General features: G+C 42.1%; 1 protein-coding gene across 2 annotated transcripts in view; it reads right to left on the bottom strand.

Annotated features, from left to right (window-relative positions):
* Positions 1–17,009, bottom strand: part of TMEFF2 (transmembrane protein with EGF like and two follistatin like domains 2) — a 1,330,598-nt gene that overhangs the window by 321,342 nt on the left and 992,247 nt on the right. For both annotated transcript variants that reach the window (XM_075319057.1, XM_075319058.1), the window contains one exon: positions 7,377–7,436. In XM_075319057.1, coding sequence (XP_075175172.1) covers positions 7,377–7,436 — 60 coding nt within the window. The remainder of the gene's footprint in view (positions 1–7,376; positions 7,437–17,009) is intronic.

Genomic DNA, 17,009 nt, shown 5'->3' with positions numbered 1-17,009 from the left:
TGGTAGGACAGGAGCTGGTCTTAACCGTTCTGCGTTACCAACTGTGGTGGCGGCCTGCATCGACGCCGTATCCCTACCTACCTCTGGCCTAAAGCCGCAATGGGTTCAACACATGGAGGTGTGCTCTTTTGGAGCATAATAGAAGACTGTGCACCTCCTTGTTGGCTCCAGCCCGTTTGATAACCTGGGTCCGCCCCAAACCAGGGTGGACCACAATGCACCTCCTGGAGACAAAAGCAGAGTGACACGTCATGAGTGGCATAACTAGCGTCCTATTTGGAACCGCAACTTCAATAATGACCTCATGGCTGCCACAACACAAGCACCTCACCAGTCATCGTCTGACAATCAATAATGAGGTGACAAGTCATAGGGGCGGGCCTCTGCAAGCCATTTGGGAGTGGCCTGGCCACATCGTCAGGACACCTGATGCCCTGTGGTCTATATGGGCCCCCCACATCAGGAGCAGGGCCAAAGAGTTCATTACCGGACCTAGTCTCTGATGCAGTAAGTGCCTGAGCATGCTCAGTAGCATGAAATACAGTCTCTGAAAAAAGACTATCAGCTTTAGCATGGTGTCTAGGCACAACACAGGACTTAGACCCGGCACGGAGTGCAAGTACCTGTGCAAAGAGGCTTTTCACAATAAGTGTGGGAGCATGCGCTGTATCCCGAAATGAAGACTTAGCCTCAGGAATGGCACAGTCAGGCTGAGCATACTCAGTAGGCGAAACACTGTAGTTAGGCTGCGGCTGGGGTAAATCGGCACACGCATGCGCACTAGCTGCCTCTCCACACTTAGACGTGGAGGAGAAATTGCTCTTCGGGTGTGGACTTGGAGATGCTGTCTATGAACAGAAGGAAAAGCTAAAGGTGTGTGTTACAGCAAGGAGCCACCGCGGAAACACTTCGTTCAATTGTGAGGGGAGTCATTTTGGAGTTTGGTGAGGAGTACCGTAACGCCAGTGAGCAGCATCCTGTGCCACAGACCAACATTCTTACGGTGCTGTCTATACTGCTTACTGTGAGAGGAGCGTAAAGTCTGTATTTCTGGCAACTGGACATCACAGTACCCGGGTACGGTAGGCTGTGCCCAGACAATAATGCGGGCACGCAACACTTTGTTTTATTAGCAAAACACATATCTGTTCTGGGTACGCCGACTATATAGACAATAAGACTTGCTGCCTCTGCACTGTCAAATTGTCACGTACAGTTTAAATCATAAAGGGACAGCGACACATATTTGCATTGACTGTTGCTTTTCAAGATTTCCATGACTGTGTTGCAAAGCTGTGTGGTTTGCATTCACACTGCTATCATCTGCCTTATCTGTGAGGCTTCAGCTAACAAGGGTATTCAGGGGGGTAATGTGTTTTGTCTATGTTTAGGTAGATAACTTGGAAGCTCTTGTGATGCGCCACTGGTAAGTCGTGTTCGCACACACACACACACACACACAAACACACAATTACTGCTACACAGAGGGATTAGCAGGTAGTAGGCAACAGAATAGATTGTTCAATTATTTAAATTGTATGCATGGTTCTTATTGTTTGTTTTGGTAAAGTTAAACAATCATTTATCAACCCAACTGCCTAGAGTCCTTTTCCTGTTGCTTGGTTTTGCTGCATACTGGGGAGCCCACCCTGTACACGACTTAAAATGAAGCATAAGTCGCAATGTGAATTTCACTGTGCTACAATGCGGCCTAGCGTGCCTGTGCAACCACCGCCTGCCCCATCAAGTGCATCTGCGTGCTCTTCATCCTCTGTGACTGTGGGGACAGCAGTCACATGGTTTTTCACACTGAACGTCCACCCCTTTACACGCAACAGGGAGTGTGATTGGCAGGTCATCACTTGTTTTGGAAGTGGAAACAGATGGTATTGTTGAGCTGTCAGACATCGAGAAAACCAACATTGGATGCAGGCTACATTATATCCACACCTGCACCTTCGTCACAGATTGGCTGGACTACCTGCAGTGAATAATTGCATTACAGAAATGGAAAGGAGTGTAGAATGCACATGTGTTGTACCTTGCTTGGCAGCAAAGGCACACTAACTTAGTATTACAGACAATTTTAGGAAGGCAGAAAAAGAGTCAGCTCTTTGGTCAAATTAAATAGCGTGGCAAAAGTGGACAGGTGGGTACAGTGGCCGTGTTCTGTGGGTACCAGGACAGTAAAGGAAGCCTCACTTTCTATCCCTCCGAATGATCAAATGCAGCAAGGAATTCCCTGAGTTTGCTATAAAATTAGAGTAGCAAAATGTGCATGAGGGTGTAATGCAGTGGTGCTGCAAATAGCTTTGCACCATTGGGACACTAATGGAAGTCCAACAGCCACTTCTTGTATGCCACTAAATGTCAGCATTTTTGCTATCATTATAGCTTATTAAAAACAGAGCAGGAGGGTGCCATGCAGAGGTGCTGCACATAGATTTGCACCAGTGGGGCACTAATGGAGTACAACAGCCACTTCTTGTATGCCACTAAATGGCAGCATTTTTTGCTATCATTATAGCTTATTAAAAACAGAGCAGGAGGGTGTCATGCAGAGGTGCTAGAAATAGCTTGGCACCAGTGGGCACTAATGGAGTACAACAGCCACTTCTTGTATGCCACTAAATGGCAGCATTTTTTGCTATCATTATAGCTTATTAAAAACAGAGCAGGAGGGTGTCATGCAGAGGTGCTAGAAATAGCTTGGCACCAGTGGGGCACTAATGGAGTACAACAGCCACTTCTTGTATGCCACTAAATGTCAGCATTTTTTGCTATCATTATAGCTTATTAAAAACAGAGCAGGAGGGTGTCATGCAGAGGTGCTAGAAATAGCTTGGCAGCAGTGGGGCACTAATGGAAGTCCAACAGCCACGTTTAGGATGCCACTAAGTTTCCTCAGTGTTTGCTAGTATAATGGCTTAGTAACAATGAGTTTGAGTGTGCAATGCAGGCAGACGTGCTGCAAATATCTTTGCACTAGTGGGACAATACATAAGTCCAACAGCCACGTTTAGGATGCCACTAAGTTTCCTCAGTGTTTGCTAGTATAATGGCTTAGTAACAATGAGTTTGAGTGTGCAATGCAGGCAGACGTGCTGCAAATATCTTTGCACTATTGGGACAGTACAGAAGTGCAACAGCCACTTTTAGGATGCCACTAAGTTTCCTCAGTATTTGCTAGTATAATGGCTTAGTAACAATGAGTTTGAGTGTGCAAAGGGCAGGAGGGTACAGTGGCAGGGTTGTGAGTCTGGGTAGAGGAAAGGAAGCCTCCCTTTCCTATCCCTCCTAATGGGGAAATGCAGCGAGGAAATCCCTGACCTTAGCTACACAGACGCTGTCATCTTGTGTAGCTGTTAAACTCTGTTTTCACGGCCCTGACTGTCACCTATGGCTCTGACCCTGCCGATATTAGCCCTTACAAGGGCTGAAAGAAACTTCTATACCTATTCTGTATAGCGCTGCGTATAGAGCGTACACAGCAGTATCGGAGACAGGAGCTACGCCAGCGGTGACTGACACCCAGACGCAGAAGAGATAATGGCGTCCGTACGGGCAGATACTCGTTTTTATAATGCAGGGACATGTGACATGGACATCCTATCACACATGCCGTTGCTTCTCTGGCTAAAAGTCCACTTAGCTGTGTGTATGTCTGGGATTGGCTGACATGCTGGCCCGCCCCACTACACGCGCGCGCTTAGGGAAGGAAGACAAGGAAAAAAAATAAATAAATGGCGATCGCCATTATCCAAACAGCAGTGATCTGAATGCGCTGTTCCCGCACACTATACACTGAAATTTCATAATAGTGATCTAGAACAGCCCCCAAAATCACTCGAGCCGCGAACTGGAGAACATCGAACCGCGAACCGCGCTCAACTCTAGTGAGGAGAGCCGCTGGCCAGTGAGAGCTTTGAGATACGATCCTCGGTCAGTAATATTACATTCTGAGTGAATCACTGAATTTTGAAGATGGGTGGGCAAAGAAATAGGTGAATATTCATTTTATCATTAACAGACGTTCCAATCACTACCACCAGCAGAGGGGTGAGTGGGATTATGGATGGGAGAAAGAGATGAATTTTCATTTTTTCATTAACAAAAGTTCCAGTCAGTGACACCGGCAGATGGGTATATTTGATTACCAGCAGGGGAGAGGGGTGAATATTCATTCCATTAACTAGACAACATGTGACTATAAACTTCGGGTCAACATACCTCAATAAAAGTTACATATCCTAGAAGGGCTGACAAACACTTTTACACTATACTATTAGTATGATAATATGATGATCCACAACAAGAGCTTCTTTTTGGAGTAGGGCTTATATTATAAGCATACTTCAAAAAGACTGAACAATCCTGCTAGGGATTTTTTTCTAGGTAAGTTGTATTTTCAGGAAAACACAATAACTGGGATTTGCCAGCCCATATCAGGTTTTATACTACAAACTGTATTCATTATGAAATAAATCTCTTCCACTTGATGAGGCTGGTGTTCTTACTATGAAAATCTATGACAAAATAGCTGTAAAATGCTTTTTAAAAGTTTAAATTTAATTGCACACTCTTGGTCCAATTGACAGCTCCTCGGTGTCCATTATTATGACTCTTACAAATGTCAGGCTGGGTGGGCAGAGGTTACACTTGACCTCATTCGCTCCTTCTCTCTATCGCTGGATTCATAAAATGTTAATGCTCGATATTAGGATTATACAGTCATTCTGACATGAACGTTAAATTAGGTACATCAGTTCTAAGGGATCTATTTATAAAGTATGCAAATGAAATTTTGAAACCTGGTGACAGATACTCTTAAAATGGATACTGCTTATATATTCATTTAATAATATAACATTTTCAGTAAGCATCTAAGTTCCTCCAGTGCTGCCTAAAGGCAACCTTTTTCTTCTAGGTTTGTGAAAAAATAAGCCAAAACATAGACTTAGTACTAATATTTTTAATTTGCAGTATTTTATGTTTCATAATTACTCAGTGCTTAACTTAATCTGTAATATTATTATTATTATTATTATTATTATTATTATTATTATATTGCAATTCCAGATTAAATTAAGCACTGAGTATTTATGAAGCAAAACACTAATCAAATTGACACTTTTTTTTCTTTAGTGCTGGCTGTTCTTAAATATAATCTGTTGTATTGCAATTCCAGATTAAGATAATAATAATAATAATAATAATAATAATAATAATATCTTAATCTGGAATGCTAATACAACAGTTTATATTTAAGAACAGCCAGCACTAAAGTAAAAAAAAGTGTTAATTTGATTAGTTTTCTGCTTCATTTTTGTGATCCTCTGCATAGGCACAAGGTAGAATGATAAATGCTGGATGCTGACAGCTTGCAATAAAATGAACTCCGGAAAGAGTAAAGGGTGCTTTACACGCTGCGACATCGCTAGCAATAGGCGGGTGCTATCGCGCACAACATTGCTAGCAATAGCTAGCGATGTTGTGCGTGATAGCACCCGCCCCCGTCGTTCGTGCAACATTTGGTGATCACTGCCGTAGCGAACATTATCGCTACAGCAGCGTCACATGCACATACCTTTTCAGCAACGTCGCTGTGACCGCCGAACAATCCCTCCTTCAAAGGGGGAGGTGCGTTCGGCGTCATAGCGACGTCACTGCGGCGTCACTAAGTGGCCGCCCAATAGCAGAGGAGGGGCGGAGATGAGCTCCTTCCTTCCTCATTGCCGGTGGACGCAGGTAAGGAGATGTTCGTCGTTCCTGCGGTGCCACACATAGTGATGTGTGCTGCCGCAGGAACGAGGAACAACATCGTACTTGTAGCAGCAACGATATTATGAAAAGGAGCGACGTGTCAACGTTTTGCGATCGTTGATCGTCGCTCCTTGGTGTCACACGCTGCGATGTCGCTAACAGCGCCGGATGTGCGTCACTAACGACGTGAACCTGACGATATATTATTAGCGATGTCGCAGCGTGTAAAGCACCCTTAAGAATCGAGCTCCCTTTAGTGGTGGCTGGAGATAGTTAAGTATTTATCACTAACTATGACTGCACAGAAAAAGGAACTTGTAGAAGAAAAAATTGGCCCCGTATATTGTTAACATATAAAAGGAAATAGAAACTTTATGGGGACATTTTTATTAATTCACTTAAATGCATATATCACATACTTTCATTTAAGTAAAAAAAATAATAAAAATGTTGTTACCGAAGATGTCAATATTCTTTAGGAAATTAATAGGCACAGAATTGCCAATTTATGAATTACATGGTGATAAAAAATAAATACGTATGTGCAAAGTATGCCAATATTGAAAAAAAATAACTAATTCCTAGTAATAAATTATGATAAAGAGGTTCAATTATGATACAATTGTAGGGTGACATCAATATAACCAGGAGGGGTCTTATCTAATATACAATTGTAAGGTGACATCAATATAACCAGGAGGGGTCTTATCTAATATACAATTGTAAGGTGACATCAACATAACCAGGAGGGGTCTTATCTAGTATAATTAGACTAACAAGGGATAATAAAAATAACTAGGCATCTTTGATTGTGGAAAGAAAAGGTGATAGGTAAAGTGTGAATTATATTCCTACTTATTTGAATGGCATCTCAAGCAGAAAAAGAGACCTTTTCTTCCAGCTACTCCTTCAGCTGGATATAATATAATATATCATGTTGATTGATCTTTTAAGCCCTCGCTCGCACCGTCAAACAATGACTTTAGCCTCCATCATTTACTCTCATGCTGTGATGATCTTTTATTTCTAATATTATGAAGAATAATGTATTTACGGGATAAATATAAAGCACACAATGTAAATGTGGGTTCTTGCCTATAGTACAATTCATCAGCCGGATACCTTTTGCAGCTTGTGGGGTCAGCGGTCTATTATTATGGCACAGAAATTATTGACATTCACTAACAAGAAAACAACAAGCGCTCTCTGAATATGCTCTTATAATCAACACAGTGATTTTACAGCCCGGTGCAGAAAAGCAGCTGTCATTATCCCTGATTGCTCCCCATGTAACTCACAACCTTTCACCATCATGAAACCAGCAAATGCATCTTATGCAATATGACCCCATGCCAAACCAAAAAAAAATATTTTAACATCATCATTAATCAACATTTTCTCCGGCATTCACTCTCCTGATTTACTAAAGACTCCGAACAAGAAATAAATGGAGCTTTAATCATGTTTTTCTTGCATGTGTTTCAGATGTTTTCCATTTTAGTAGAGAACATTATGTCCTTTCTTATTCAATACTATTTTCTCTGCATAAGACACCCAATCATATAACTGATATATAATAATAGACGGCACAATGGAAGTAGAATGACATTTACCTGCATAGTCTGTCCGTGCATAATGACTGTCTTCTGATTTTGTTGTTGCTGTGGTGTTTTCTACAAAAAAAATAAAAATTATCCACTTTAGAAGCTACATTAAGAAAAGCTATTAAGTTGCCATGCTGAGGTTTCATTGGAAGCATGACCAAACTTAGAATATTTGACATTAAGACATGTTTTTTATTACAGTTATCTTCTGGTTGGGGCCCTACAGCTCCTCTATACATAACACACCAGTAAAAATATATTATAAAAAACAATACATGGTTGACTAAGAGCTAGTACACCAAGGATTTTCTGGAATTACAAAAATGAGGAAAAAGAAGGCAATGAGTTCAGAAGACATCCACAGCGTTCTAAGAGGGGTTATTCCAGAATTGCAAGTTATCCACGATCCTTCACAGCGATAAGGAAAATGTGAGATCAAAATCACAAGAACAGGTATCTGCAGAGTCTCATCTTGAATGGAGTGGGGGTTCACATGTTTAACCTCGGCTTTAGTCACTATCTAAGCGATTGCCGAAAACAGCCGAGCACTATTGTAGGCTTTCTGTGGCAGTCAGATAGACAAGGAATGGAGTGAAGGTGAAGTATGCAATTCTCTGCCGAGCACATTTCTTGCCATTTTGGATTCCCACCCCTCTTTTACAGTTTACATTACAGTTCCCAGAAGTGATTAGTACTAGTGATAAGCAAATAGAAATATTCAGGTCGGGTGCCAAATACCTTGTACTATTCCAGTATTCATCCCAAATTCATGACAAATAACAAACCTACTGCAAGTCAATGGTAAACTTGAACAGTTTTCTTGAAGATTTCCAAGAAAAATGCTCGGAACAGTTTTCTTGAAGATTTCCAAGAAAAATGCTCGGATACCCCATTGACTTGCATTAGGTTTATTATTCGTGATGAATATTGGAATAGTACTGGGTATTCAGTACAAATAATCCAAACCCAAATATTTAGTATTTGCTCAATGCCAATTAGAATAACTCTATTGATTAGAGAATGGGTAATGTTATTCACTTCACTAAGAATTGTTGCAAATTGGATATACAAGCCAAGCAACTTGACATGTATACATATCAATAACCTAAAAAAAAGACACATAGTGAAAGCAAATGGGTAGCTACACAAAAAAATAACATCATATTATGTGGTTACGACTATGTCTGGGTCAAAAAAAGCATATATTATTGTGGTGAATATGACATATTATAGAAATATCAAATATAACCAAGGTGACCAATAAAATATAAATAGTGTTTTATAATAATACATCATAAAAATTAATCAGTAAGAAAATGAATGATTACAATTGACAGTCAGAATGTCAATAGTGAAAAGATATCACAGACATGGTTAGAATTACCAAGTAGAGGAGCCTCCACCCCACCCCACTTATATTTTAATTGCCTTTTGTGCATTTATACATTTTTTTATTTACATTTTTGTCAGGATATTATATTTATTCCAATAAATTATTTTGATTGATTTATACTGCTGTGTTTTGGTCCTTACTAGGCTTTTGTAGGCTGTTTTTACATTTATTTGGTCCAGTCGACCTATAATAGGATATTTTCTTTTGGATGTGCAGCAACATTTTTATGTTAATAAAGTTCACAGTCCCATCTCTTTAAGGGGTTCTCCACTACTTTAACACTGAGGCCTATACTTAAGATAGGTCAACAATGTTTGGTCGGCTGTGATCCGATACCCGTCACCCACGCCGATCAGCTACTCTCAATACTACCACAGGCAGGAGGTGATCATCAAAGTTTAAGTAGTGGACAACTTCTTTAAAATTCTTCATAGGATTCTTTCAAAGTTCATTTAGGGACAGACTAAAAAGGATATTAAAATATAAAACTTCTTGGAAATAAATCACTGCTTGAATTGATTGTAAATTTAAAGGGTGGCTGTAATAGATGCCGCTGATAAATGCCATTTCTACACGCATATAACTGAATGGAGCAAAACTATATTAAATTCGTATCATGAAAAGTTGAATAACTTAATGCCACTCGGGAAAGGTTAAAGCACTACTTTAGCATATTTATTTATTTCACCACTGGAGTGGTGCTTTAACCCTTTCCTGATTATGGTGCATGCGCAATTGCCAACAGGAGCTTGGCTTGCACGACAGCTGAGCCACAGCTCTCAAAGCCAGGAGTGGTGTCTGTGTGCCGCCCCTGCAGCAGTCGAACTGCTCAGATCCGGGGTCACTGTAGCTCGAGGGTCTCCGGACCCAGGGCTTGCGGCCACTTCGAAATGTAAAAGAGGGGGATATTTACAAGGGAGAGTTTGTGACGCCCCCCGTGGTTTGCGGTAAGGTTAGTACTGTCGCTGCGGATGTGAGTACCCGGGGGAGATGGAGCGGGGAAGCCAGATGATGTTCCCTCCACGGGTAGGGGGTGACCTTGGGACTCTAGAGAATAGGTGGAGGGTAGAGTGGTGCGGACTGTGTTGGCACGCAGGACGCAGGGAGAGCAGTGTACTCACTCAGACTGTGCGGATATTGGTGCAACCAGTAAGCAGACTCTGACACAGAAGTAAACCAAGTCCCTGAGTGCCGCTGCCACTCTGGGGAGCTTGTCCGGGAATCTGTCCCCGCTGGTATTGTTAGTGGTCTGGAGCCTGCCTCCATGCACAATTGTAGAAGTTCCTAAGTGACCCTTCGGCCTAAAGCTGTCGGGGTCCCGCTCCCTATATTAGAATGGTGGAACTATGCTCACGATGGCTGACACTTGGGATTTCTGTAGACCACATAAGCTGGAAAGCCCTATCCCCCTCATTGTGTTGGTGCCTTCGATCTATGAACTTTTGGGGAAAGTTCATAAAGAGACTATCCTCCACAGGTGAATTACCAAGTTGCGTGAAGCTACTCCCTGATCTAAGGTCCTGTACCCTGCCGTGCTCGTTACCGGTCTGGTTACTGGACTTTCCAGTGCCGACCGTTCTCCAAAACTAAGTCTGGGCACCCTTCTCCAATACCCTGCGACCGGGTCTCCAACTCCTCTGGTCACAGACCACCGTCTGTGACCTAACCAAAGTCTCCCAGGGAGTTACAACTCCCTCAGCTCCTTACTCTCTGAGGGCTACTCTCAAACTGACTATGTGCCTCCCACCAGTTTGCCTGACACCTAGGTGGGTGGCCCTTTTCCAGCTAGACCACCCACTAGTGTGCCTGACAGGGTGTGGTGTGAGATGTGGTTAGGATTTGAGTGCTAAAGGGAACAATACCAGAGTTAGGATCCCAGAACCATGGAGGATGAGTTCTGTACTATAAGAAAAAGGAGTGCAGTTCCCTGTGGCACCCTGATAACGTCAGGGGCGTCACATCTGCACCATCCCAGGCTCTTTGACCCCTAAATTCCGCAATCAATATTGAACGCAAAATTTAGGTGGTAGAGGAAGAGAGGAGGCTCCCTCTCTCATCTGATGAGGACCCCCGAAACGTCAGCATGAAGGCCTGATTGTTGACCTCTGGTTCAGCCAACTACGGTAATCTTTTTAGACCATGCCAGATGGTCAAAAAGGGTTTTGTCAGTGCATCACTGACAGGAATAATGCATTGCCATGCTGGTGCATGGCAATGCATTTTATCAGTTATCAGAGTAATTAAAGTTAAAGTCCCATAGAACAACTACGGTAAGTAAAAATGTTTTTTAAAAAGGTTTTCAAATATGGTAAGAATATTTTTAAAAAATCACAAATTAAAGAAATAATCTAAAAAATATAGAAATAAATACGTATAATAATGTAAAAATAAAAATAAACTAATAAAGTACACATATTTGGTAAAATCCTTTCTATTAAACTGTCACATTATTTATCCCCTCCAATGAACACTGTAAAAACAAAGATAAATTAAAAATATGGCATAAATCCATGCTTTTTATTGAAACCATCAATAACTGAAATAAAGTGTGATCAAAATGACAAAAGTATATAAAGATGGCATCACTGGAAATAGAATCTTGTCCCACATAAAATAAGCCACCAAACAGCTCCCTCAGCAGAAAAACAAAGAATTATAGTTGTTAGAATATAGTGATGCAAAATTATTTTTCTGGTAAAATAAATTTTTATTGTGCAAAACCAGCAAAACATAAAAAAAGATATAGATATGGTATTGTTGTAATCGTGCTGATCTGAAGAATAAGACTTAACACTTTAACCACACGTGGTACAGTATAAACAAAGAAACAAAAAAAAAATCCTAAATTGCTGTTTTTTGTTCTCCATAATAAAATCAGAATAGAATTTGAAGAAAAAACGTTATGGGCCCAAAAAAGGTACCAATAAAAACATCAGCTTGTCCCATAAGAAAAAAAAGCCTTACATGACTCTTTGGACAAAAATACATAAAATGTATAAGTCTCAAAATATGGCTAACAAAAACTTTTTTTTGTAAAAAATAAAATAAAAAGTATTTCTTAGTGTGTGATAGCAACCAAACATATCTAGTATCACTGTAATTGCACTGACATGAAGAAAAAAGCCATTTAATCACTTGTACCACACAGTGAACAGTGTCAAAATAAATAAACACAATTCTCACGCTACCGTTGATTTGGTTATTCTGCCTCCCAACGATTGCAGTAAGGCTCGGCTCAGATTTATCCTGTGCTTTATGCTGAGTGCTTACATCGAGGTTTCCATTTAAATCTCTGAAATGGATACTGTGGACCGTGTCTGGTTTATGATCCAGCAATGTCCCTCTTTTTAGGCATTTTAGGAGTGCACAAAAGCGTGGTCGGCCACAGGTTTGTGCACCTCTGAAGAGACAAACACCACAAAACAGACACCAAACAGAACTGTAGTAATTCCTCCTGCCTCATTTGTGAACAAATCCTTAGAGGGCTTAATCTGAAACATGTGTTTCAGATATTTAGATGGAAACTTCGATGAATGTGCTTAGCGTAGAGCACTAGATACATGTGAACTGATCCAAAATGTTCTGAACACCAAAATGCCACCAATAAAAGTTTTAAGTTAACCCACAAAAAAACAAGTCCTCACTTGGATCCAACACCTGTTAACAAAAAAATAGGATTTCTCCAAGTTATTGGTAGCACAAAGTCTCTGGAAAGATGACATGGCTCCAACAAAAAGAAAGCTCACTAAATCTGTATTTCTAAATCCAAATGTCCCCTCCCTTCTGAGCCCCACAAGGTACCAAAACCGCTGTTAGCATCTGCATATTGATATTAATGTAGTGAGCAGAGCCCATTTATTTTACAGGTGCATATTTCTGGAAATACAAGCGGGCCACAATGTACTGGACTCTACAATTTTCACTCTACAACTTGAACTGCATGTCCTTCTCTGGAAAACGCCCATAGAGTAAATATAGTCAATAAAAACATAGATAAATACACAGAGGGGTGTAAATTCTTAGAAGGGGGTCACTTCAGGGACTATTCACTGTTTAAGGACATCAGGGACTAGTCAAATAGCGCTCCTTCACTCTTGAGCCTTGCCGTGTGGCCAAACAGTACTGTAAAGCCTCATATAGGGTATTGTCATGTTAGGTATATTTTTTGTATAACAAATTATAGGGCCTATTTTAGCCATTTTCCCTTGTGAAAATAAAAAATCTGGTGCTAAAATAGTAGTTTAGTGATAAATATTAGCACTTCACCACAGAATGGTATAAAATTCTTTGACACACCTGTAGTATCAATATACTCACTGCATCACTATATGTATTCACTGAGGAGTGCAGATTTTTAAAATATAATCATTTATAGAGGGTTCTGATGTTCTAGCACCTCAGGGGCATTACCATTGTTATATATCTATTCCAACAAAATATGCATTTCAACATTGTGCTCCTTTCCTTCTGTGCTTTGTACTGTGAATGAAAAGTAATTTCTATCCACATATAGGATATTGGTCAAGTCAGGAGAAATTAGGTAACAAATGATGTGGTCCATTTTCTTCAAAAAGTCCTTTAAATTTTCATTTCACTTCAATGTTACACAGTTCTGTGAAAAATGTGTAAGTTTAAATTACTCATTACACTCCTAGATTAATTCCTCTACAGGTATATTTCCAAAAAGGGGTCAAATGTGAGTAGTTTCTGCCATTTTGGCACTGTAGTGCCTCTTTAAATGTGGCATGGGGCCTGCAGAAGTCTATTCCTGCCAAATCTGCCCTCGAATAGTGCTACTTCCCTTCCAAACCCTGCCGTGTTCCCAAACTATAACTTTCCACCACATATGCAGTATTGGTGTACTCAAGAGAAATTGCACAACAAATTGCACAGTTCATTATCTCCTGTTATCATACTGAAAATGAACATTTTGGGTCTAAACAACATTTTTGTGGGGAAAATGTGTTTTTAAATAAAAACACATTTTCCCCACAAAAATGTTGTGGGGAAATGGTATAAAATTCAGTGAAGCTTCTATAAGTTTAAGGTGTTCATCACACCTCTAGATTAATTCCTTCAGGGGTGTAGTATCCAAAATGGGGTCACTTGTGAGGGTTTCAACTCTTTAGGCACATCAGGGCTCAATGCAACATGACCTGCTATAAATTCCAGCAGATTTTGCATTCAAAAACACTTTGCCCAAACAGTAATTTTCCACTACATATGGGATATCAGCATACTCGATAAAAATTGCACAACAAATTATATGGTGTATTTCCTTTTGTTAATCTTGTGAAGATGCAAAATTTGGGAATAAAGCAACATTTTCATGGAGAAAATGTGATTTTTTTTTATTTTCAGTGTTCAACATTTAAAATTCAGTGAAGCACTTGATGGTTCAAGGTGCTCATCAACTACCTATTTAAATTCCTTGAGGGGTCTAGTTTCCAAAATGGGGTCACTTGTCAAATTTTTTTTAACTGTTTAGGCACATAAGGAGCTCTTCAAGCGTGACATGGCGTTCTCTGTTGATTCCAGCCGTTTTGCGCTCCAAAAGTCAAATGCTGCTCCTTCATTTCCAAGCCCTGTCATGGGCCCAAACAGTAGTTATCAACCACATATGAGTATTGGAGTACTAAGGAAAAGTTGTACAAAAAAAACTGAATGGTATATTTTCTCTTGTTACCCTTGTAAAAATAAAAAAATGAGTGTACAGCAATAAAAAAAAGTTTTAAAATTCTGTGAAACACCTGTAGGTTCAAGGTGCTCAACAGACCTATAGTTAAATTCTTTGAGGGTTCTAGTTTTCAAAATAGGGTTAGTTGTGAGGGGTTTCCACATCAGGAAACTCTGTTTAGGTACATCAGGAACTCTGCAAATGCGACATGGCATCCACTATCGATTCTAGGCTACTTTACGTTCCAAAAGCCAAATAGTGCTCAGGAGAAATTTTACAATAATTTGGATGGTGTATCTCAGAATGACTGGGATCCATTGAAGCGTTACAGAGTTATTACCTCATAAAATGACGCTGATCAGAAATGTAAAAATTGTCCTTGTGAGGAAGGTGAAAATAGACGTGGCGGTGAAGGGGTTAATCTAAGTCCTCTGCTCCCCGTCTTACACTCACCCTTCATTGTCTTGTGTTATCAGTGTCACTCCCATTGGTCTCCTGTGATTTGTGACCTGTTGGCTGCTCCAGTTTTTCATGGAGCACAATGGAGGTCACAACTTAATGCATGGCTACGAGAGGCTGGTTCTGACCTCGCTGTGGCTCTCATAGATTTGCATCGAGAACTTATAACGTATCTTCTGTCACAAGCTGCGGTCACAAAGTGGCACGCCGCAAAAAAAGCGAGGATGCCGGATGGTGAGTATAATAATGGAGGTGTGAAGCCCCGCAAGTATTGTGTCGGTGCATTACCTTCAGGGACTCCACTCGGCTGGATCTTGTCACAGGTAGGGAACCTTCTTTTAGGATTGTCGTGACGCCACTCTCAGAATTGCGGTCAGTGGGGACCGCCACTGCAGATTAAGGGATGCCTGGGGCTGATGGTGGGTGCAGTCAGTTGTAATAGCCTCCTGAGAGTGAGGCATGCCCCAGGGTCCCGTGTAGGTGTGTGGAACTACAAGTCGCAGAATGACTCACACGCACAAGCAGGATGTCTTTCAGGGGTTTTACTCACTGTTGATGGCAGGGTGAGTAACCCGGGCATAGCTGGGATGAACCAGGCTGGAACCAGGTATCCTTCAGGCTGACTGATGAGGGTGGCTACCGACTCGCCTTCCTTAGCCCTTTACGTTTTGGGGTAACCCCGACTTTTAGTCCCTATGGGGGTCACCCAGGGAAGTTGCTGGTGCCTCTCTCCCCTTCTTTTTGGCCCGTTTGCTTGTAGCCTGGACCAGGACACTCCGGCTGCTTGCCTCCTGTGAACTATGGGCCCTAACTGTGGCTACGTGGCTGCGGACTCTGTAGTGTTGTCTTGGGGGTGTAAAGTGCCCCCTCATGCAGGTTTGGCAAAGGAAAGGTGAATCTATCCCTGCACTGGGACCTGCTACCCGTTTGGGCCTGGTTCTCCCTGACAGTCTCCTTACTTTCCACTCCGTTGCTCTCTCTTTAGCTGTGTGTGGATTTCGGGTAGCACTCCCAGGTGACCGTTCTCCCCCGTCGGTAGTCACTGCGCGGACGCTGTTAGACTGCCACAGCTCCAGGGTCTGCTTCTGCTCTTCCTGAGCTGCACACTAAACCGGCTCACTCGTGGGACCTGCACTGCTGCTCCTGTCTGAGCTCCACTTCCATGCTCCTCACTCCTCCACACTCTGCTTCAGACTGCCTACGCCACCTAGCAACCAGGCTCTCTACCACACCCCTTGAGTGGAGATGGAGGCTTCGCCCCCTCCACCCATCGGGTGGAGGTGGAGGCTTCGCCCCCTCCTGGGATCCCCAGGGGTCCTCTCAAAGGTACATGTGTGAGACCTGATCACTATGCGCCTGTGTAGTCACACCTCGGTCAGCCTTCTGGATTACCTGTTTGTACTGTCCCCAGCATGGGTGCAGTACTCAGTGGTGCCTGACCAGGTCAGGGGCGCCACATTCCCCCTTAGTTATCACCAGCACGTCCTCGGGCTGCAAGACAACATTTTAAAATGCGTAAAACAGTAAAACATGGTAAAACGTTTTAAAACCACCAGGTACCATACATCACCACCCTCCACCCACAAGTCCGTTAACCCACCCTAAACCCTCTCTCGTTGGCCGTGCCTTCAGCCACTTCTGGCAGGATGTAGAGGCGGCTTTCATGGTCTGGTGGTTTCAGGGTATACCTGGCCTGGTGGAGCCGCGCCTTCAGCCTCTTCTGGCAGGATGTAGAGGCGGCCTCCACAGTTGGTGCTGACCAGGTACCCTGTTTGTGGTGGAGAGCCAGGCCCCATAAACAGGCATGCTCCCTGGTTGCAGGCGAGCCAGGCCCCTAAACAGGCTGGCTCTGGTGGTGGTACCTCTGGGGTAACTATTTACACTGCGAGAGTTTGTGGCTATAGCCAGTTCATAGCCTTAAGGTTCATGGGTTTCTCACATTAGTTCATGTGGGCACATTTCTTGAACATGTAAACGTTGCAAAACTTGTCAAAACTTGTAACTTCTGTACTTTACTTTACTTTACATGAACTTTGCTCCTTCTTCCTTCTCACCAGGGCTTGGGCCTGTAGGGCTGCGGCACCTGTTGCTTTCTCCATCTCTGTCATCATCT

The sequence above is a fragment of the Anomaloglossus baeobatrachus genome, chromosome 7 (assembly GCF_048569485.1).
Source record: "Anomaloglossus baeobatrachus isolate aAnoBae1 chromosome 7, aAnoBae1.hap1, whole genome shotgun sequence".
In the NCBI taxonomy this organism is placed as follows: domain Eukaryota; kingdom Metazoa; phylum Chordata; class Amphibia; order Anura; family Aromobatidae; genus Anomaloglossus; species Anomaloglossus baeobatrachus.
The sequence above is the reverse complement of the archived record's forward strand: the minus strand, read 5'-3'. Positions and strand labels throughout refer to the sequence as shown.